Source organism: Sebastes umbrosus, chromosome 22 (assembly GCF_015220745.1).
Source record: "Sebastes umbrosus isolate fSebUmb1 chromosome 22, fSebUmb1.pri, whole genome shotgun sequence".
Taxonomy (NCBI): domain Eukaryota; kingdom Metazoa; phylum Chordata; class Actinopteri; order Perciformes; family Sebastidae; genus Sebastes; species Sebastes umbrosus.
Window position 1 is genome coordinate 6,308,387 of NC_051290.1, and position 21,987 is coordinate 6,330,373.

At 38.2% G+C, this 21,987-nt stretch overlaps 2 protein-coding genes across 9 annotated transcripts; both read right to left on the reverse strand.

Moving 5' to 3' along the window:
- Window positions 1-596: 596 nt before the first annotated feature.
- LOC119481573 lies at window positions 597-21,764 on the reverse strand. Of its 7 annotated transcripts, none has more exons than XM_037758677.1 (6): window positions 21,601-21,764; window positions 21,150-21,491; window positions 16,760-16,807; window positions 16,500-16,610; window positions 11,859-11,893; window positions 597-850 (listed from the first exon to the last, which is right to left on the reverse strand). In XM_037758677.1, the coding sequence occupies exons 1-6, from the start codon at window positions 21,734-21,736 to the stop codon at window positions 806-808; spliced, it is 717 nt and encodes a 238-aa protein (XP_037614605.1). In that variant the 5' UTR covers window positions 21,737-21,764; the 3' UTR covers window positions 597-805. The 7 variants fall into 7 exon arrangements, 5 of the variants coding, with proteins under 5 accessions (XP_037614605.1, XP_037614604.1, XP_037614601.1 ...); XM_037758676.1 differs by lacking the exon at window positions 597-850 and adding an exon at window positions 11,590-11,759; XM_037758673.1 differs by lacking the exons at window positions 597-850; window positions 11,859-11,893 and adding exons at window positions 15,655-15,875; window positions 16,371-16,405.
- LOC119481582 lies at window positions 7,974-9,844 on the reverse strand. 2 transcript variants are annotated; one of them, XM_037758686.1, is made up of 6 exons: window positions 9,711-9,844; window positions 9,263-9,604; window positions 9,023-9,070; window positions 8,766-8,873; window positions 8,637-8,671; window positions 7,974-8,127 (listed from the first exon to the last, which is right to left on the reverse strand). In XM_037758686.1, exons 1-6 carry the CDS (start codon window positions 9,754-9,756, stop codon window positions 8,026-8,028), a joined length of 681 nt encoding a protein of 226 aa, XP_037614614.1. In that variant the 5' UTR covers window positions 9,757-9,844; the 3' UTR covers window positions 7,974-8,025. The 2 variants fall into 2 exon arrangements, with proteins under 2 accessions (XP_037614614.1, XP_037614615.1); XM_037758687.1 differs by lacking the exon at window positions 9,023-9,070.
- Window positions 21,765-21,987: the final 223 nt, after the last annotated feature.

Below are 21,987 nucleotides of genomic sequence, written 5' to 3' on the forward strand. Positions count from 1 at the left end.
GTCACTGATTTAAAAAAATATAAATATTTTTAGATCGATATTATTTTGCTTTGTCTTTAGTGGATTTATGTTTCATGACTAGTTGTACATTAAATACTGCACCGTGACATGAAGTGCATCCAAAGAGGAACATGAGGACAACTCTCTTGACACCATGTTAATAGATTGTTGATATGATTAATGTAGGAACTCTCTAATACATTGTCACCTTCAAACATTAAACCCACTGTCGCCATGTCATCTGCATACTCAAAGTTGCTGTCAAGGAAAGATGCAAACCGCCCGACTCTCACCAGCTAAACATTCTCACGATATGTAAATGAGGAAGTTCCTATTTTCTATGTGTTATCTACAGATGCAGAGTTGAGTGGTTTACCATACAGATGCTGGTCATGTTTGTGTCTATGAGAGCTGAATTAAAGGTTCTCTGTAAACGATATGCTTGGCGTTTAAGTGGTTAAGTCGTGAAGAACACCGCTGTTAAGCTCGTAACTTTCCACTTACGAGGTCGTGAATACGACATGAGGTGGGCGTTCATGTGGACTCATCTCGTAAACACGACTCCATTTGAAGGCACCGTATGTTTCACAAATACATTTTCTAACTTTCCAAACAGCTGACTGTCAACACTATGAGGTCGGAGCCTTTTTTTTTTTTTTTTTTTTAATACTTTATTTCAAAAGTTCAATACAGTATATTCTTAAACATGTTTAGATTTTTCAGAAGCCGTCTATCTGCTGGCAGCGTAAACAACCTGAGTCTCCACTTCCCTCTCTGAGGCAGGCCTCCTGTACCTCACTGTTGATTACAAACTCAGCTCTGCGTCTCTCAGCTCATCACAGTCCACATTCTGTAAAGAGAGCACACGGTAACACGTGTCAAATAGCTGAGTTTGTGTGAGAAAAACAAACCACCACCTCTTTAAAGTATTAAAACATATCATTGACTCACCTCATACTGTTGTGAGTTCCGGTCTTCACTGGCAGCTGAATGAAAGAGACAATATGTTTAATCCTAATTTACAATCCTTTGCTGTTATTACACGATTTTGTAGTTCTTCATCATACTGACACACATTAATGCAGAATATATAAAACAATCAACCAGAAATGAGATTTCCAGCAGCTCTTATGATGTACCTGTCTGCAGCTTCCTGTTTTTAACAGCCAGACGAACGTTGACCGCTACCAGGAAAACAGTCAGACCGCCCAGGATCACACTCATCAGCTTTCCTGTTACGTCACTCACTAATACAGGAAAGATCATCAAGTTAGACTTAAATTAAAGTGGACCAAACTGAATCCAGCTGAACTGTTTTACCCTCAAACATTTGATAATCTGCACAATGATAGAAATCTTTAGGAGAATCTTACTTTCACACTGGCTGCACTGGCTGTCCACGTCATCTTGTGTCTCATTGCTGTCTTTTACTGAAATTAAGATAACTTTAGTCTTTATTTAATTTTGACATATTTGCATCATAATCACATTTTGTCAATGTTCAAATAGTCACTTTGTTGCCTGTTTTGTTAGAAGACGACCTACAGTATATTAAATGTATAAACATAAAAGGTAGAAGAATGGGTACCAAAAGAAAGACAAGACTTTAGAATGACCTTACCTTTAACATTTAAACGTATTACACCCAAAGTTGGACGGCCATCTGAGTTAAATCCACAGAAATACAGTCCAGAGTCAGATAAATCCACGTCTTTGATTTTGAGAAAGAGAGTGGAGATGTTGGAGCTCATTTCATATTTAAATTTTTGATCTTCTTTACAGTATTTAACATCGCTTTTAGCGTTGAACATAACAGTGATACAGCTGGCCTTGGTTCCGTCCACCAGTCTGGACCACCATGTTAAAGAATCAATGCTGTACATGTTGGAGCACGTCAGTGTGACTTCTTCACCAGACTGAACCTCCACAGTCTGAAACTCAGAACCTGAGACAGAGATCCAGCCTGAAACACACAGCAGATTTACTCTCAATTGAACAAAATGAACATTTCCTTTAGATAAACTTTTAAATAAGTAGAGTAGAATAGATGCAGTTGTACTCACTAAAGCTGCAGAGACTTAAAGCTGTTATCAAGGTGAAGGTCTTCATGGTGCGTGTGACTGAAGCTCTGCAATGTCCGCAACTGAACTGAGCTCCAGTCAGGGTGCTTTCAAAGTAAAGAGGCGGGGTGTTAAACATGCAGATTTCTAATCAGTCATCTGATGAAGGGAAGACGTAAACCGTGAGTTTCTCACCAGTTTAACATTCTCACGATTTGTAAGTGAGGAACCTCCTATTTTCTGTGTTATTTACAGATGCCTGTCATGTTTGTTAGTTCTGCACAAGCTGTTGGTATCCATGACAGCTGAATTAAGTCATTGATTTTTAGAAATATAGATATATTTAGTACCTAATAGAATAGCTGCTTACATGGTGTCCGGTGGTAAGCGTTTTACACTACATGTAAGCATTCACACACACATTCATACACTGACGGCAGAAGCTGTCATGCAAGGTGCCAACCTGCCCATCAGGATCTAATCTCAATACACACCGATGGCACAGCCTTCGGAGCAGTTTGGGGATAAGGCAGGTTGCGTGCAGCACAGCCGGTGTGAGAAAAGTAAAGTGTTTTTTGAACATTAAAGCATGTAAACATGTTCAAGACACTCCAAATACAAGTATGCACCTGAAAATAAGCATACCAGGTCCTCTTTAAGACTCATTTCTATGAAGCTTTGTAGTCTTTGCCGTTCTCCTTCCGTCCACCAGATGTCCTCAGACTTTCCCACCTGACTCCCACATCCACCTGCTCACCTGAGTCTCATTCTCCAATCATCCTGGGATATGTAAGTTTAAAACGTCGATTTAATAAAATGTCGGTCCTGATCGTAAATGCTTTTTTTTGTCTGACTGTACAAGTGTCACACTGCTTCAGACACCTCTTAAAGAGACGCTGCACTATGTGAAGATAAAGCCGGGGTGTGAGTTTGACATGTGACTTGCAATAAGGGAAGTGGTGATATTTTGAGACTTATTTCCAGCTGACATGATGCTCATTTTCTATATCTACAGTTACAACATAAACCTCACTTCACTTTTAAAACAGCATGATCAATTATTGTTCTTTGGGAACATGAAGGCCTTTGTTGTGTGAGGTTATGATGCAGAGAGCTGAAGGCCCAACTTCTTGTCATATTGTGTATTTACTGTAGAAAACATAATGAATACATTGATATCAACCATGTCATAGTAGCTTGTCGTAAAGGAGGCTAAATAACGCTCCAAACTTAAACTAAATTTTGGCGAGGAAAAACTATCATGGCCATTTTCAAAGGGGTCCCTTGACCTCTGACCTCCAGATATGTGAATGAAAATGGGTTCTATGGGTACCCTCGAGTCTCCCCCTGCAGAAATGCATGAAGAAATGTAAAAACAAATGTATGAATAAATATATAAAGAAAAGAATACAGAGATAGATAAGTTTGGGGAAACAAATAAGGGGTGAAATGCTAAGGGGAAATCATGCATAAATAAATAAATAATCACATAAATAAGTAAATACATTTAAAAATAATATAAAATAAATGTAAAAATATTTAATAAATACATAAATAAATAAAAGTGGAAATTAAACAGAAGAGTAAATAAATAGGCATCATGCATGCAAAAATAAAATAAAAATAATAAATAAATAAATACATAAATAAATAAATAAATAAATAAATAAATAAATAAATATTCATGCAAAAATAAATGAATAAATTGAAAAATTCCTACAAATAAATAAATAAGAGTGTAAATTAAACAGAAGAGTAAATAAATAAGGGATTTATTTTAAAGGTAAATAGATAAAAAAGCAAATTAAAACTGAGATTTTTGCTACTTTTAATGGCCTATTTGTTTATTTGTCAAGTCCTTTATTTATTTATTTATTTATTTATTTATTTATTTATTTATTCATTTATTTTTGATTCTGGCAGGTTCTGTGCAGCACAGCCGGTATGAGAAAGGTAAACTGAACCTATTTCTGTTTGTCTTCCTAGTCCATCTTTTATACATAGTGTTTTTAATTAATTTCACATGTATTATGATATCGCAATCAAAATACTCCGTTTTGACTATATGTACTGTATGGTTCTTCTTCTATCCTGCTCTTGAGGTGTTGAATTGTCTCACCCACATTTTATTTTTAGAAACCGTTAACACGCCTCATGATTTTCACCTCAGTTGTGCTCTGACCACACTGTACTGCCTCGTCCTGTCAGACAAGTGATGTGTTCCTCACTCACTGCTGCAGACCTCCATCTAACCCCTCAGTATAAGAGACTCTGGACAGGCTCGTCCTCCATCAAACACCAAACATGTATTCTTTGACTGAGAGAAAGGAAATACTCAGAATGAAAGCTCTGCATGCATCGAATCTTTATTGCAAAATTAAATGTTTTGGCAAGAGTGGTTCTTCCTCTCACCAACAAGCTCTACAAAAGCTCCAAAGCATATTGATATTATTACAGCATCAGCTCCAGTTATCTCCTGAGTCTTATCTGGTAGCAGCATAAATAACATTCGGCTCCGGCTGTCTTCTTTTTGCTTTCGGTTGAAATGTCACTGCTGCGTAGTTCAATTCATCAGAGTCCACATTCTGTAAGAAAAGTATTTACAGTCTTAATGTGGTGACTTGACACGATTTTAATTCCCACAATATACTGTAGCCCCACAGATACTGGATTTTTGAGGCTGACACCCATTTTGATATTTGGCCATTATTAATTTATAAATAGATTAGGGCTGTCAAAGTTGACGCAATCATGCAAATTTGTTTTAGCGTCACTAATTTCTTTAACACATTAACGCAACTTGTGGTTTTTAGCTAGAGTGAAGATACTTAAATATACTTATATTTAAATAACGTTACAAACTTGTGCTAAATTATGGTGGGGGGGCTAGAGCCGATCCCAGCTGACATTTGGCGAAGGCGGGGTCCACCCTGGACAGGTAACCAGACCACCACAGAGCTGACACATAGAGACAGACAACCATTCACACTCACATTCACACCTACAGGACATTAAGAGTAAAACAATGAACCTAACCTGAATGCCTTTCGACTGTGGGAGGAAGCCGGAGAACCCGGAGAAAACCCACGCTAACACGGGGAGAACATGGAAACTCCACACAGAAGGACCCCAAGCCAGATTTTTTAACCTGCGACCCTCTTGCTGTGAGGCGACAGTGCTTAAACAATATATAAAAGTAAAGGATAACTTTATATTCACCTCTCTTTGCTCTGGATTCTGTTCTTCTTCATCAGCTAAGAGACAGAAACAAAACATCTGGTCAGTTTTGCATTTTGACACAACTTGAAGAGAATTTCCAGCAGCAACTAAACCAAACAGAAACAGTACCTGAAGTCTGAAGCTTCCTGTTTTTAACAACCAGACCGATGATGACCGCTACCAGGAAGACAGTCAGACCGCCCAGGATCATACTCATCAGCTTTGCTGTTCCGTCACTCACTCATACAGGAAAGATCATCTAGTTAGACTCTATAGAGACTTGAGATCTGGCTCAAATTAAAATGGACTAAACTGAATCCAGCTGAACTGTTTTACCCTCAAACATTTGATAATCTGCACAATGATAGAAATCTTTAGGAGAATCTTACTTTCACACTGGCTGCACTGGCTGTCCACGTCATCATGTGTCTCATTGCTGCCTTTTACTGAAATTAAGATAACTTTAGTCTTTATTGAATTATGACATATTTGCATCATAATCACATTTTGTCAATGTTCAAATAGTCACTTTGTTGCCTGTTTTGTTGGAAGACAACCTACAGTATATTAAATGTATAAAACATAAATGACCGAAGAATGGGTAAAGAAAGACAAGACTTTAAAATGACCTTACCTTCAACATTTAAACGTATTATACTGAAAGTTGGACGGGTACTTGAGTAAAACTCACAGAAATACAGTCCTTGGTCAGATAAATCCACGTCTTTGATTTTGAGAAAGAGAGTGGAGGTGTTGGAGCTCATTTCAAATTTTGAAATTTGACTTCCATCACAGTATGTAACGTCGCCATGAGCGTTGTACATAACAGAGATACAGCTGGCCTTGGTTCTGTCCACCATTCTGGACCACCATGTATAAGATGCAACGCTGGACACGTTGGAGCATGTCAGTGTGACTTCTTCACCAGACTGAACCTCCACAGTCTGACACTCAGAATGTGAGACGGAGATCCAGCCTGAAACAAACAACAGAGACAACAGTAGATTTACTCTCAATTAAACAAAATGAACATTTCGTTTAGATAAACTAGTTTCAATTCTGGAGGGTTAAAGCTTCCAAAGTTATAGATGCAGTTGTACTCACTAAAGCTGCAGAGAGTTAAAGCTGTTATCAAGGTGAAGGTCTTCATGGTGCGTGTGACTGAAGCTCTGCAGTGTCCGTAACTGACCTGAGCTCCAGTCAGGGTGCTTTCAAAGTTAAGAGGCGGGGTGTTAAACATGCGGATTTCTAATCAGTCATCTGATGAAGGAAAGATGCAAACCGTCAGTTTCTCACCAGTTTAACATTCTCACGATATGTAAGTGAGGAACTTCCTATTTTCTATGTGTTATTTACAAATGCAGACTTGAGTGGTTTACCATACAGGTGCTGGTCATGTTTGTGTTCATGACAGCTGAATTAAATAAACTGTATACAATATCTAGATCATTAATAAAACAGCAAACAACTATATAAAGATATAGAGGAGTAATGTCTACCTGAGCAGAGAATAAAGTCCCTCTCCCTCTGTGTTTGTGTTGTAATCCCAGTTTCCCCTTGCTTTGTTGACTGAAGCTCTGCAATGTCCGCAACTGACCTGAGCTTCAGTCAGGGTGCTTTCAAAGTAAAGAGGCGGGGTGTTAAACATGCAGCTTTCTAATCAGTTATCTGATGAAGGAAATATATTCAAACCGTGAGTTTCTCACCAGTTTAACATTCTCACGATATGTAAGTGAAGAACTTCCTATTTTCTGTGTTATTTACAGATGCTGGTCATGTTTGTTTGTTTTTTCTGCACAAGCTGTTGGTATCCATGACAGCTGAATGAAGTCATTGATTTTTAGAAATATAGATATTTTTAGTACCTAATAGAATAGCTGCTTACATGGTGTCCGATGGTAAGCGTTTTACACTACATGTCAGCATTCACACACACATTCATACACTGACGGCAGAAGCTGCCATGCAAGGTGCCAACCTGCCCATCAGGATCTAATCTCAATTCACACCGATGGCACAGCCTTCGGAGCAGTTTGGGGATAAGGCAGGTTGCGTGCAGCACAGCCGGTGTGAGAAAAGTAAAGTGTTTTTTGAACATTAAAGCATGTAAACATGTTCAAGACACTCCAAATACAAGTATGCACCTGAAAATAAGCATTCTAGGTCCTCTTTAAGACTCATTTCTATGAAGCTTTGTAGTCTTTGCTGTTACCCATTTGCCACCAGATGCCCTCAGACTTTCCCACCTGACTCCCACATCCACCTGCTCACCTGAGTCTCATTCTCCAATCAACCTGGGATATGTAAGTTTAAAACGTCGATTTAATAAAATGTCGGTCCTGATCGTAAATGCTTTTTTTGTCTGACTGTACAAGTGTCACACTGCTTCAGAAACATCTTTGTAAGAGATGCTGCACTATGTGAAGATAAAGCAGGGGTGTGAGTTTGATGTGTGACTTGCAATAAGGGAAGTGGTGATAATTTTGAGACTTATTTATAACTAACAGGATGTTCAATTTTCTATATCTACAGTTACAACACAAACCTCACTTCAAACATTAAAAACATATATTCTTTGAACTGATAGAAAGGAAATGCTCAGAATGAAAGCTCTGCATGCATCGGATCTTTATTGCAAAATTAAATGTTTTGGCAAGAGTGGTTCTTCCTCTCACCAACGGGCTCTACAAAAGCTCCAAAGCATATTGATATCATTACAGCATCAGCTCCAGTTATCTCCTGAGTCTTATCTGGTAGCAGCATAAATAACATTCGGCTCCGGCTGTCTTCTTTTTGCTCTCTGTTGAAATGTCACTGCTGCGTAGTTCAGTTCATCAGAGTCCACATTCTGTAAGACAAGTATTTACAGTCTTAATGTGGTGACTTGACATGATTTTAATTCCCACAATATACTATAACCCCACAGATACTGGATTTTTGAGGCTGACACCCATTTTGATATTTGGCCATTATTCATTTATAAATAGATTAGGGCTGTCAAAGTTAACACGATCATGCAAATTTGTTTTAGCGCTACTAATTTCTTTAACACATTAATGCAACTTGTTATAGACTGTTGTGAAGATACTGGTATCATATGAAACTAAAAAACTTAAGGAATCCATCAGTACCAACCATGTCATACCAGCTTGTCAGGAAGGAGTTTAAATAACACTCCAAACTTGTGCTAAATTTTGATGAGGAAAAACTAGCATGGCCATTTTCATAGAGGTCCCTTGACCTCTAACCTCAAGATATGTGAATGAAAATCGGTTCCTTAAAAAATGTGTGATTAACTTGCTGTTAGGGGACAGTGCTTAAACAATATATAAAAGTAAAGGATAACTTTGTATTCACCTCTCTTTGCTCTGGATTCTGTTCTTCTCCATCAGCTAAGAGACAGAAACAAAACATCTGGTCAGTTTTGCATTTTGACACAACTTGAAGAGAATTTCCAGCAGCAACTAAACCAAACAGAAACAGTACCTGTCTGAAGCTTCCTGACTTTAACAACCAGACCGATGATGACCGCTACCAGGAAACCAGTCAGACCGCCCAGGATCATACTCGTCAGCTTTGCTGTTCCGTCACTCACTTATACAGGAAATATCATCAAGTTAGACTCTATAGAGACTTGAGATCTGGCTCAAATTAAAATGGACCAAACTGAATTCAGCTGAACTGTTTTACCCTCAAACATTTGATAATCTGCACAATGATAGAAATCTTTAGGAGAGTCTTACTTTCACACTGGCTTTCCACGTCATCATGTGTCTCATTGCTGCCTTTTACTGAAATTAAGATAACTTTAGTCTTTATTGAATTTTGATATATTTGCATCATAATCACATTTTGTCAATGTTCAAATAGTCACTTTGTTGTCTGTTTTGTTAGAAGACAACCTACAGTATATTAAATGTATAAAACATAAATGACCGAAGAATGGGTACTAAAAGAAAGACAAGACTTTAGAAAGACCTTACCTTCAACATTTAAACGTATTATACTGAAAGTTGGACGGCCACGTGAGTAAAACTCACAGAAATACTGTCCAGAGTCAGATGAATCCACGCCTTTGATTTTGAGAAAGAGAGTGGAGATGTTGGAGCTCATTTCAAATGTCAAATTTTGAAATCCATCACAGTATTCAACGACGCCATCAGCACTGACCATAACAGTGATACAGCTGGCCTTGGTTCCGTCCACCAGTTTGGACCACCATGTCGGAGAATCAGAGCGGGACATGTTGGAGCACGTCAGTGTGACTTCTTCACCAGACTGAACCTCCACAGTCTGAAACTCAGAACCTGAGACAGAGATCCAGCCTGAAACAAACAACAGATTTACTCTCAATTAAACAAAATGAACATTTCCTTTAGATAAACTTTTAAATAAGTAGAAGTAGACCGGAATAGATACAGTTGTACTCACTAAAGCTGCAGAGAGTTAAAGCTGTTATCAAGGTGAAGGTCTTCATGGTGCGTGTGACTGAAGCTCTGCAATGTCCGCAACTGAACTGAGCTCCAGTCAGGGTGCTTTCAAAGTAAAGAGGCGGAGTGTTAAACATGCAGATTTCTAATCAGTCATCTGATGAAGGGAAGACGTAAACCGTGAGTTTCTCACCAGTTTAACATTCTCACGATTTGTAAGTGAAGAACTTCCTATTTTCTGTGTTATTTACAGATGCCTGTCATGTTTGTTAGTTCTGCACAAGCTGTTGGTATCCATGACAGCTGAATTAAGTCATTGATTTTTAGAAATATAGATATTTTTAGTACCTAATAGAATAGCTGCTTACATGACGTCCGGTGGTAAATGGACTTGCATTTATATAGCGCCTCGCTCGAAGCGTTTTACACTACATGTCAGCATTCACACACACATTCATACACTGACGGCAGAAGCTGCCACGCAAGGTGCCAACCTGCCCATCAGGATCTAATCTCAATACACACCGATGGCACAGCCTTCGGAGCAGTTTGGGGATAAGGCAGGTTCCGTGCAGCACAGTCGGTGTGAGAAAAGTAAAGTGTTTTTTGAACATTAAAGCATGTAAACATGTCCAAGACACTCCAAATACAAGTATGCACCTGAAAATAAGCATACCAGGTCCTCTTTAAGACTCATTTCTATGAAGCTTTGTAGTCTTTGCCGTTCTCCTTCCGTCCACCAGATGTCCTCAGACTTTCCCACCTGACTCCCACATCCACCTGCTCACCTGAGTCTCATTCTCCAATCATCCTGGGATATGTAAGTTTAAAACGTTGATTTAATAAAATGTCGGTCCTGATCGTAAATGCTTTTTTTTGTCTGACTGCACAAATGTCACACTGCTTCAGACACCTCTTAAAGAGATGCTGCACTATGTGAAGATAAAGCAGGGGTGTGAGTTTGACGTGTGACTTGCAATAAGGGAAGTGGTGATATTTTGAGAATGATTTACAGCTGACATGATGCTCAGTTTCTATATCTACAGTTACAACACAAATCTATCTTCACTTTAAAACGTCATGATCAATTATTGTTCTTTGGGAACATGAAGGCCTTTGTTGTGTGAGGTTATGATGCAGAGAGCTGAAGGCCCAACTTCTTGTCATATTGTGTATTTACTGTAGAAAACCTAATGAATACATTGATATCAACCATGTCATAGTAGCTTGTCGTAAAGGAGGCTAATTAACGCTCCAAACTTAAACTAAATTCTGGCGAGGAAAAACTATCATGGCCATTTTCAAAGGGGTTCCTTGACCTCTGACCTCCAGATATGTGAATGAAAATGGGTTCTATGGGTACCCTCGAGTCTCCTCCTGCAGAAATGCATGAAGAAATGTAAAAACAAATGTATGAATAAATATATAAAGAAAAGAATACAGAGATAGGTTTGGGGTTTTAGTAAGTTTGGGGAAACAAATAAGGGGTGAAATGCTAAGGGAAAATCATGCATAAATAAATAAATAATCTCATAAATAAGTACAAACATTTAAAAATAAATATAAAATAAATGCAAAAATCAATAAATAAAATATTTTGTTTTTATATGTATGCAAAAATAAAGAAATTAATTTAAGAATTCTTACAAATAAATACGTTAATAAATAAAAGTGTAAATTAAACAGAAGAGTAAATAAATAAGCATAAATAAATCAATAAATCAATATTCATGCAAAAATAAATGAATACATTTAAAAATTCGACACGACTCCATTTGAAGGCACCGTATGTTTCACAAATACATTTTCTAACTTTACAAACAGCTGACTGTCAACACTATGAGGTCGGAGCCTTTTTTTTTTTTTAAACTTTATTTCAAAAGTTCAATACAGTATATTCTTAAACATGTTTAGATTTTTCAAAAGCCGTCTATCTGCTGGCAGCATGAACAACACGAGTCTCCACTTCCCTCTCTGAGGCAGGCCTCCTGGTCCTCACTGTTGATTACAAAGTCAGCGCTGCGACTCTCCGCCCATCACAGTCCACATTCTGTAAAGAGAGCACACGGTAACACGTGTCAAATAGCTGAGTTTGTGAGAATAACAAACCAGCACCTCTTTAAAGTATTAGAACATATCATTGACTCACCTCATACTGTTGTGAGTTCTGGTCTTCACTGGCAGCTGAATGAAAGAGACAATATACAGACGTAGGCAAAATTGTTGGTACCCTTCCGTTAAAGAAAGAAAAACCCACAATGGTCACTGAAATAACTTGAAACTGACAAAAGTAATAATAAATAAAAATTTACTGAAAATTAACTAATGAAAATCAGATATTGTTTTTGAATTGTGGTTCAGCAGAATCATTTTAAAAAATAAACTAATGAAACTGGCCTGGACAAAAATGATAGTACCCTTAACTTAATATTTTGTTGCACAACCTTTTGAGGCAATCACTGCAATCAAGTGATTTCTGTAACTCTCAATGAGACTTCTGCACCTGTCGACAGGTATGTTGGCCCACTCCTCGTGAGCAAACTGCTCCAGCTGTCTCAGGTTTGAAGGGTGCCTTCTCCAGATTGCATGTTTCAGCTCCTTCCACAGATGTTCAATAGGATTTAGATCAGGGCTCACAGAAGGCCACTTCAGAACAGTCCAATGTTTTGTTCTTAGCCATTCTTGGATGTTTTTAGCTGTGTTTTGGGTCATTATCCTGTTTGAGGACCCATGACCTGCAACTGAGACCAAGCTTTCTGACACTGGGCAGCACATTTCGCTCCAGAATGCCTTGATAGTCTTGAGATTTCATTGCACCCTGCACAGATTCAAGACACCCTGTGCCAGATGCAACAAAGCAGCCCCATAACATAACCGAGCCTCCTCGATGTTTCACATTAGGTACAGTGTTCTTTTCTTTGGATGCTTCATTTTTGCGTCTGTGAACATAGAGCTGATGTGACTTGCCAAAAAGCTCCAGTTTTGTCTCATCTGTCCAAAGGACATTCTCCCAGAAGCTTTGTGGCTTGTCAATATGCATTTTGGCAAATTCCAGTCTCGCTTTTTTATGATTTGGTGTCCTCCTGGGTCGTCTTCCATTAAGTCCACTTTGGCTCAAACAGTGACGGATGGTGCGATCGGACACTGATGTACCTTGACCTTGGAGTTCACCTCTAATCTCTTTGGAAGTTGTTCTGGGCTCTTTGGTTACCATTCGTATTATCCGTCTCTTCGATTTGTCATCAATTTTCCTCTTGCGGCCGCGTCCAGGGAGGTTGGCTACAGTCCCATGGACCTTAAACTTCTGAATAATATGTGCAGCTGTAGTCACAGGAACATCAAGCTGCTTGGAGATGGTCTTATAGCCTTTACCTTTAACATGAAGGTCTATAATGTTCTTTCTGATCTCCTGAGACAACTCTCTCCTTAGCTTTCTGTGGTCCATGTTCAGTGTGGTACACACCATGATACCAAACAGCACAGTGACTACTTTTCACCCTTTAAATAGGCAGACTGACTGATTACAAGTTTGAAGATACCTGTGATGCTATTTACAGGACACACCTTAGTTTAACATGTCCCTATGGTCAAACTATTTTACATCTTTTCTAGGGGTACCATCATTTTTTGTCCAGGTCAGTTTCATTAGTTTGTTTTTTAAAATGATTCTGTTGAACCACAATTCAAAAACAATGTCTGATTTTCATTAGTTAATTTTCAGTAAATTTTTATTTATTATTACTTTTGTCAGTTTCAAGTTATTTCAGTGACCATTGTGGGTTTTTCTCTCTTTAACGGAAGGGTACCAACAACTTTGCCTACGTCTGTATGTTTAATCTTAATTTACAATCCTTTGCTGTTATTACATTTAAAGTGATTTTGTAGTTCTTCATCATACTGACACACACTAATGCAGAATATATAAAAAACAATCAACCAGAAATAAAATATCAGAACAGTACCTGTCTGCAGCTTCCTGACTTTAACAACCAGACCGATGATGACCGCTACCAGAAAGACAGTCAGGCCGCCCAGGATCATACTCGTCAGCTTTGCTGTTCCGTCACTCACTTATACAGGAAAGATCATCAATTTAGACTCTATAGAGACTTGAGATCTGGCTGAAATTAAAATGGACCAAACTGAATCCAGCTGAACTGTTTTACCTTCAAACATTTGATAATCTGCACAATGATAGAAATCTTTAGGAGAATCTTACTTTCACACTGGCTGTCCATGTCATCATGTATCTCATTGCTGCCTTTTACTGAAATTAAGATAACTTTAGTCTTTATTGAATTATGACATATTTGCATCATAATCACATTTTGTCAATGTTCAAATAGTCACTTTGTTGTCTGTTTTGTTAGAAGACAACCTACAGTATATTAAATGTATAAACATAAATGACAGAAGAATGGGTACCAAAAGAAAGACAAGACTTTAGAATGACCTTACCTTCAACATTTAAACGTATTATACTGAAAGTTGGACGGGTACTTGAGTAAAACTCACAGAAATACAGTCCTTGGTCAGATAAATCCACGTCTTTGATTTTGAGAAAGAGAGTGGAGATGTTGGAGCTCATTTCAAATTTTGAAATTTGACCTCCATCACAGTATGTAACGTTGTCATCAGCCTTGAACATAACAGAGATACAGCTGGCCTTAGTTCTGTCCACCATTCTAGACCACCATGTCAAAGATGCAACGCTGGACATGTTGGAGCACGTAAGTGTGACTTCTTTACCAGGTTGAACCTCCACAGTCTGACACTCAGAACCTGAGACAGAGATCCAGCCTGAAACAAACAACAGATTTAGTTTAAATTAAACAAAATGAACATTTCCTTTAGATAAACTGGTTTAAATTCTGGAGGGCTAAAGTTCCCAAAGTTGTAGATGCAGTTGTACTCACTAAAGCTGCAGAGAGTTAAAGCTGTTATCAAGGTGAAGGTCTTCATGGTGCGTGTGACTGAAGCTCTGCAATGTCCGCAAATGAACTGAGCTCCAGTCAGGGTGCTTTCAAAGTAAAGAGGCGGGGTGTTAAACATGGAGAATCAGTCATCTGATGAAGGAAAGATGCAAACCGTGAGTCTCTCATCAGTTGAACGTTCTCACGATATGTAAATGAAGAACCTTCTATTTTCTATGTGTTATGTACAGATGAAGACTTGAGTGGTTTACCATACAGATGCTGGTCATGTTTGTTTGTTCTATCCATGACAGCTGAATTAAGTCATTGATTTTTAGAAATATAGATATATTTAGTACCTAATAGAATAGCTGCTTACATGACGTCTGGTGGTAAATGGACTTGCATTTATATAGCGCCTCGCTCGAAGCGTTTTACACTACATTGACTGACAGCATTCACTCAGTCTTTGCCGTTCTCCATCCGTCCACCAGATGCCCTCAGACTTTCCTACCCGACTCCCACATCCACCTGCTCACCTGAGTCTCATTCTCCAATCACCCTGGAGGTATTTATACCAGCCCCCTTTTCCACCGTCAGTTGCCAGATCGTCAACGTTGCTTCGTTCCTTTGCTCTCCAGCCTCCTGAACCTCAACCCGTCTTCCTGCCTGCCAGTGGTAATCCATTTTTTATACGTTGCGTTTTTAATTCATTTCACACGTGTTGTGTTATCGCAATCAAAATACTCCGTTTTGACTATATGTACTGTATGGTTCTTCTTCTATCCTGCTCTTGAGGTGTTGAATTGTCTCAGACATATTTTTTTTTAGAAACCGTTAACAGGCCTCATGATTTTCACCTCAGTTGTGCTCCGACCACACTGTACTGCCTCTTCCTGTCAGACAAGTGATGTGTTCCTCACTCACTGCTGCCGACCTCCATCTAACCCCTCAGTATAAGAGACTCTGGACAGGCTCGTCCTCCATCAAACATTAAAAACATGTATTCTTGCAAATGAATGAATATCGGATCTTTATTGGAAAATTAAATGTTTTGGCAAGAGTGGTTCTTCCTCTCACCAACAAGCTCTACAAAAGCTCTAAAGCATATTGATATTATTACAGCATCAGCTCCAGTTATCTCCTGAGTCTTATCTGGTAGCAGCATAAATAACATTCGGCTCCGGCTGTCTTCTTTCTGCTCTCGGTTGAAATGTCACTGCTGCGTAGTTCAGTTCATCAGAGTCCACATTCTGTAAGAAAAGTATTTACAGTCTTAATGTGGTGACTTGACATGATTTTAATTCCCACAATATACTGTAGCCACACAGATACTGGATTTTTGAGGCTGAAACTCATTTTGATATTTGGCCATTATTCATTTATAAATAGATTATGGCTGTCAAAGTTAACGTCATGCAATTGTTTTTTAACGCAACTAATTTCTTTAACACATTAATGCAACTTGTGATAGATTGTTGTGAAGATACTGGTATCATATGAAACTAAAAAACCTGAGGAATCCATCAGTACCAACCATGTCATACTAGCTTGTCAGGAAGGAGTTTAAATAACGTTTACATTTTGATGAGGAAAAACTAGCATGGCCATTTTCATAGAGGTCCCTTGACCTCTGACCTCAAGATATGTGAATGTAAATGGGTTCTTAAAAAATGTTCAATAACTTGCTGTGAGGCGACAGTGGTTATTAAACAATATATAAAAGTAAAGGATAACTTTGTATTCACCTCTCTTTGCTCTGGATTCTGTTCTTCTCCATCAGCTAAGAGACAGAAAGAAAACATCTGGTCAGTTTTGCATTTTGACACAACTTGAAGAGAATTTCCAGCAGCAACTAAACCAAACAGAAACAGTACCTGAAGTCTGAAGCTTCCTGTTTTTAACAACCAGACCGATGATGACCGCTACCAGGAAGACAGTCAGACCGCCCAGGATCATACTCGTCAGCTTTGCTGTTCCGTCACTCACTTATACAGGAAAGATCATCAAGTTAGACTCTATAGAGACTTGAGATCTGGCTCAAATTAAAATGGACCAAACTGAATTCAGCTGAACTGTTTTAACCTCAAACATTTGATAATCTGCACAATGATAGAAATCTTTAGGAGAGTCTTACTTTCACACTGGCTGTCCACGTCATCATGTCTCTCATTGCTGCCTTTTTCTGAAATTAAGATAACTTTAGTCTTTATTTAATTTTGACATATTTGCATCATAATCACATTTTGTCAATGTTCAAATAGTCACTTTGTTGTCTGTTTTGTTAGAAGACGACCTACAGTATATTAAATGTATAAACATAAATGACCGAAGAATGGGTACCAAAAGAAAGACAAGACTTTAGAATGACCTTACCTTCAACTTTTAAACGTATTACACTGAAAGTTGGACGGCCACGTGAGTAAAACTCACAGAAATACTGTCCAGAGTCGGAAGAAACCACGCCTTTGATTTTGAGAAAGAGAGTGGAGATGTTTGAGCTCATTTCATATTTCAATTTTTTAACTCCATTACAGTTTTTAATGTCGTCAGCAGCGCCGTGCATAACAATGATACAGATGGCCTTGTTTTTTTTCACCAGTCTGGACCACCATGTTGGAGATTGATTGCTGGACATGTTGGAGCACGTCAGTGTGACTTCTTCACCAGACTGAACCTTCACAGTCCGAGGCTCAGAACCTAAGACAGAGATCCAGCCTGAAACACACAGCAGATTTACTCTCAATTAAACAAAATGAACATGAACGATTCCTTTAAATAAACTTTGAAATAAGTAGAAGTAGAATAGATACAGTTGTACTCACTTAAGCTGCAGAGAGTTAAAGCTGTTATCAAGGTGAAGGTCTTCATGGTGCGTGTGACTGAAGCTCTGCAATGTCCGCAACTGACCTGAGCTCCAGTCAGGGTGCTTTCAAAGTAAAGAGGCGGGGCGCTTAACATGCAGATTTTTAATTAGTTATCTGATGAAGGAAAGATGCAAACCGTGAGTTTCTCACCAGCTAAACATTCTCACGATTTGTAAGTGATGAACTTCCTATTTTCTATGTGTTATCTACAGATGAAGACTTGAGTGGTTTACCATACAGATGCCTGTCATGTTTATTAGTTCTGCACAAGCTGTTGGTATCCATGACAGCTGAATGAAGTCATTGATTTTTAGAAATATAGATATATTTAGTACCTAATAGAATAGCTGCTTACATGGTGTCCGGTGGTAAGCGTTTTACACTACATGTCAGCATTCACACACACATTCATACACTGACGGCAGAAGCTGCCATGTAAGGTGCCAACCTGCCCATCAGGATCTAATCTCAATACACACCGATGGCACAGCCTTCGGAGCAGTTTGGGGATAAGGCAGGTTCCGTGCAGCACAGTCGGTGTGAGAAAAGTAAAGTGTTTTTTGAACATTAAAGCATGTAAACATGTTCAAGACACTCCAAATACAAGTATGCACCTGAAAATAAGCATTCCAGGTCCTCTTTAAGACTCATTTCTATGAAGCTTTGTAGTCTTTGCCGTTCTCCTGCCGTCCACCAGATGTCCTCAGACTTTCCCACCTGACTCCCACATCCACCTGCTCACCTGAGTCTCATTCTCCAATCATCCTGGGATATGTAAGTTTAAAACGTTGATTTAATAAAATGTCGGTCCTGATCGTAAATGCTTTTATGTCTGAATGTACAAGTGTCACACTGCTTCAGACACCTCTTAAAGAGATGCTGCACTATGTGAAGATAAAGCAGGGGTGTGAGTTTGACGTGTGACTTGCAATAAGGGAAGTGGTGATATTTTTGAGACTTATTTACAGCTGACATGATGCTCATTTTCTATATCTACAGTTACAACATAAACCTCACTTCACTTTTAAAACAGCATGATCAATTATTGTTCTTTGGGAACATGAAGGCCTTTGTTGTGTGAGGTTATGATGCAGAGAGCTGAAGGCCCAACTTCTTGTCGTATTTACTGTAGAAAACCTAATGAATACATTGATATCAACCATGTCATAGTAGCTTGTCGTAAAGGAGGCTAAATAACGCTCCAAACTTAAACTAAATTTTGGCGAGGAAAAACTATCATGGCCATTTTCAAAGGGGTCCCTTGACCTCTGACCTCAAGATATGTGAATGAAAATGGGTTCTATGGGTACCATCGAGTCTCCCCCTGCAGAAATGCATGAAGAAATGTAAAAACAAATGTATGAATAAATATATAAAGAAAAGAATACAGAGATAGATAAGTTTGGGGAAACAAATAAGGGGTGAAATGCTAAGGGGAAATCATGCATAAATAAATAAATAATCACATAAATAAGTAAATACATTTAAAAATAATATAAAATAAATGTAAAAATATTTAATAAATACATAAATAAATAAAAGTGGAAATTAAACAGAAGAGTAAATAAATAGGCATCATGCATGCAAAAATAAAATAAAAATAATAAATAAATAAATACATAAATAAATAAATAAATAAATAAATATTCATGCAAAAATAAATGAATAAATTGAAAAATTCCTACAAATAAATAAATAAGAGTGTAAATTAAACAGAAGAGTAAATAAATAAGGGATTTATTTTAAAGGTAAATAGATAAAAAAGCAAATTAAAACTGAGATTTTTGCTACTTTTAATGGCCTATTTGTTTATTTGTCAAGTCCTTTATTTATTTATTTATTTATTTATTTATTCATTTATTTTTGATTCTGGCAGGTTCTGTGCAGCACAGCCGGTATGAGAAAGGTAAACTGAACCTATTTCTGTTTGTCTTCCTAGTCCATCTTTTATACATAGTGTTTTTAATTAATTTCACATGTATTATGATATCGCAATTAAAATACTCTGTTTGGACTATATGTACTGTATGGTTCTTCTTCTATCCTGCTCTTGAGGTGTTGAATTGTCTCACCCACATTTTATTTTTAGAAACCTTTAACACGCCTCATGATTTTCACCTCAGTTGTGCTCTGACCACACTGTACTGCCTCTTCCTGTTAAACAAGTGATGTGTTCCTCACTCACTGCTGCAGACCTCCATCTAACCCCTCAGTATAAGAGACTCTGGACAGGCTCATCCTCCATCAAACACCAAACATGTATTCTTTGACTGATAGAAAGGAAATGCTCAGAATGAAAGCTCTGCATGCATCGGATCTTTATTGCAAAATTAAATGTTTTGGCAAGAGTGGTTCTTCCTCTCACCAACAAGCTCTACAAAAGCTCCAAAGCATATTGATATTATTACAGCATCAGCTCCAGTTATCTCCTGAGTCTTATCTGGTAGCAGCATAAATAACATTCGGCTCCGGCTGTCTTCTTTTTGCTTTCGGTTGAAATGTCACTGCTGCGTAGTTCAGTTCATCAGAGTCCACATTCTGTAAGAAAAATATTTACAGTCTTAATGTGATGACTTGACATGATTTAAATTCCCAAGCGTCACTTGTGGACTGACTCAAATATTTCTCCATGCTCACCAGCTAGTTAGCTGGCTAATAAGCTGAGCTAAGCTGCTGCAGGAACGGTCCGTTGCATTCTGAGTGAAGTGACTGATTCATGACAGAATGATTGTTTCTATTGGCCCAAAGCTAACGTGGGTGGTAGAAATGGACACAGCATGCTTGTTCTATTTGAGCAAATGGTCCCCATCTTTAGATATGTACTTTTTAATGATACGGCACGATTTTATAATTGATATCAAATTTTTTTGTGGACCCCCTGACAGAGAATCACTGCTCTAAAGTAGCTCAAACATGCAATTTCTTGTTACTTATCGGCCCATATACAGTATATGCATACAACTATATACATACAAACAAATACTATATAATTTCAGGGACGAGCTAATATTAGACGATACAATGTACTGTAGTCCCGGCTGTTAAAGTAAAGGATAACTTTGTATTCACCTCTCTCTGCTCTGGATTCTGTTTTTCTTCATCAGCTAAGAGACAGAAACAAAACATCTGGTCAGTTTTGCATTTTGACACAACTTGAAGAGAATTTCCAGCAGCAACTAAACCAAACAGAAACAGTACCTGAAGTCTGAAGCTTCCTGACTTTAACAACCAGACCGATGATGACCGCTACCAGGAAGACAGTCAGACCGCCCAGGATCATACTCGTCCGCTTTGCTGTTCCGTCACTCGCTTATACAGGAAATATCATCAAGTTAGACTCTGTAGAGACTTGAGATCTGGCTCAAATTAAAATGGACCAAACTGAATTCAGCTGAACTGTTTCACCCTCAAACATTTGATAATCTGCACAATGATAGAAATCTTTAGGAGAATCTTACTTTCACACTGCCTGTCCACGTCATCATGTATCTCATTGATGAAGAGATCAGTCTCTGATTTGGCAGAATCACATCAAAATTACAAATTTCTTGCATACATGATGTTGTTTTACGAATATTCTTATTATTAACATTACCTTATTAATTATTTTGCAGTATAAGCAGGACTTAACTAAACCAAAAAACTTTAGAATGACCTTACCTTTAACATTTAAACGTATTACACTGAAAGTTGGACGGCCACTTGAGTAAAATCCACAGAAATACAGTCCAGAGTCAGATAAATCCACGTCTTTGATTTTGAGAAAGAGAGTGGAGATGTTGGAGCTCATTTCATATTTCAACTTTTGAACTCCATCACAGTATGTAACGTCGCTCTTAGCGTCGAACATAACAGTGATACAGCTGGCCTTGGTTCCGTCCACCAGTCTGGACCACCATATCATAGATTCACTGCTGGACATGTCGGAGCACGTCAGTGTGACTTCTTCACCAGACTGAACCTCCACAGTCTGAAACTCAGAACCTGAGACAGAGATCCAGCCTGAAACAAACAGCAGATTTACTCTCAATTGAACAAAATAAACATTTCCTTTAGATGATAAACTTTTAAATAAGTAGAAGTAGAGTAGAATAGATGCAGTTGTACTCACTAAAGCTGCAGAGAGTTAAAGCTGTTATCAAGGTGAAGGTCTTCATGGTGCGTGTGACTGAAGCTCTGCAGTGTCCGCAACTGACCTGAGCTCCAGTCAGGGTGCTTTCAAAGTAAAGAGGCGGGGTGTTAAACATGCAGATTTCTAATCAGTCATCTGATGAAGGGAAGACGTAAACCGTGAGTTTCTCACCAGTTTAACATTCTCACGATTTGTAAGTGAAGAACTTCCTATTTTCTGTGTTATTTACAGATGCCTGTCATGTTTGTTAGTTCTGCACAAGCTGTTGGTATCCATGACAGCTGAATTAAGTCATTGATTTTTAGAAATATAGATATATTTAGTACCTAATAGAATAGCTGCTTACATGACGTCCGGTGGTAAATG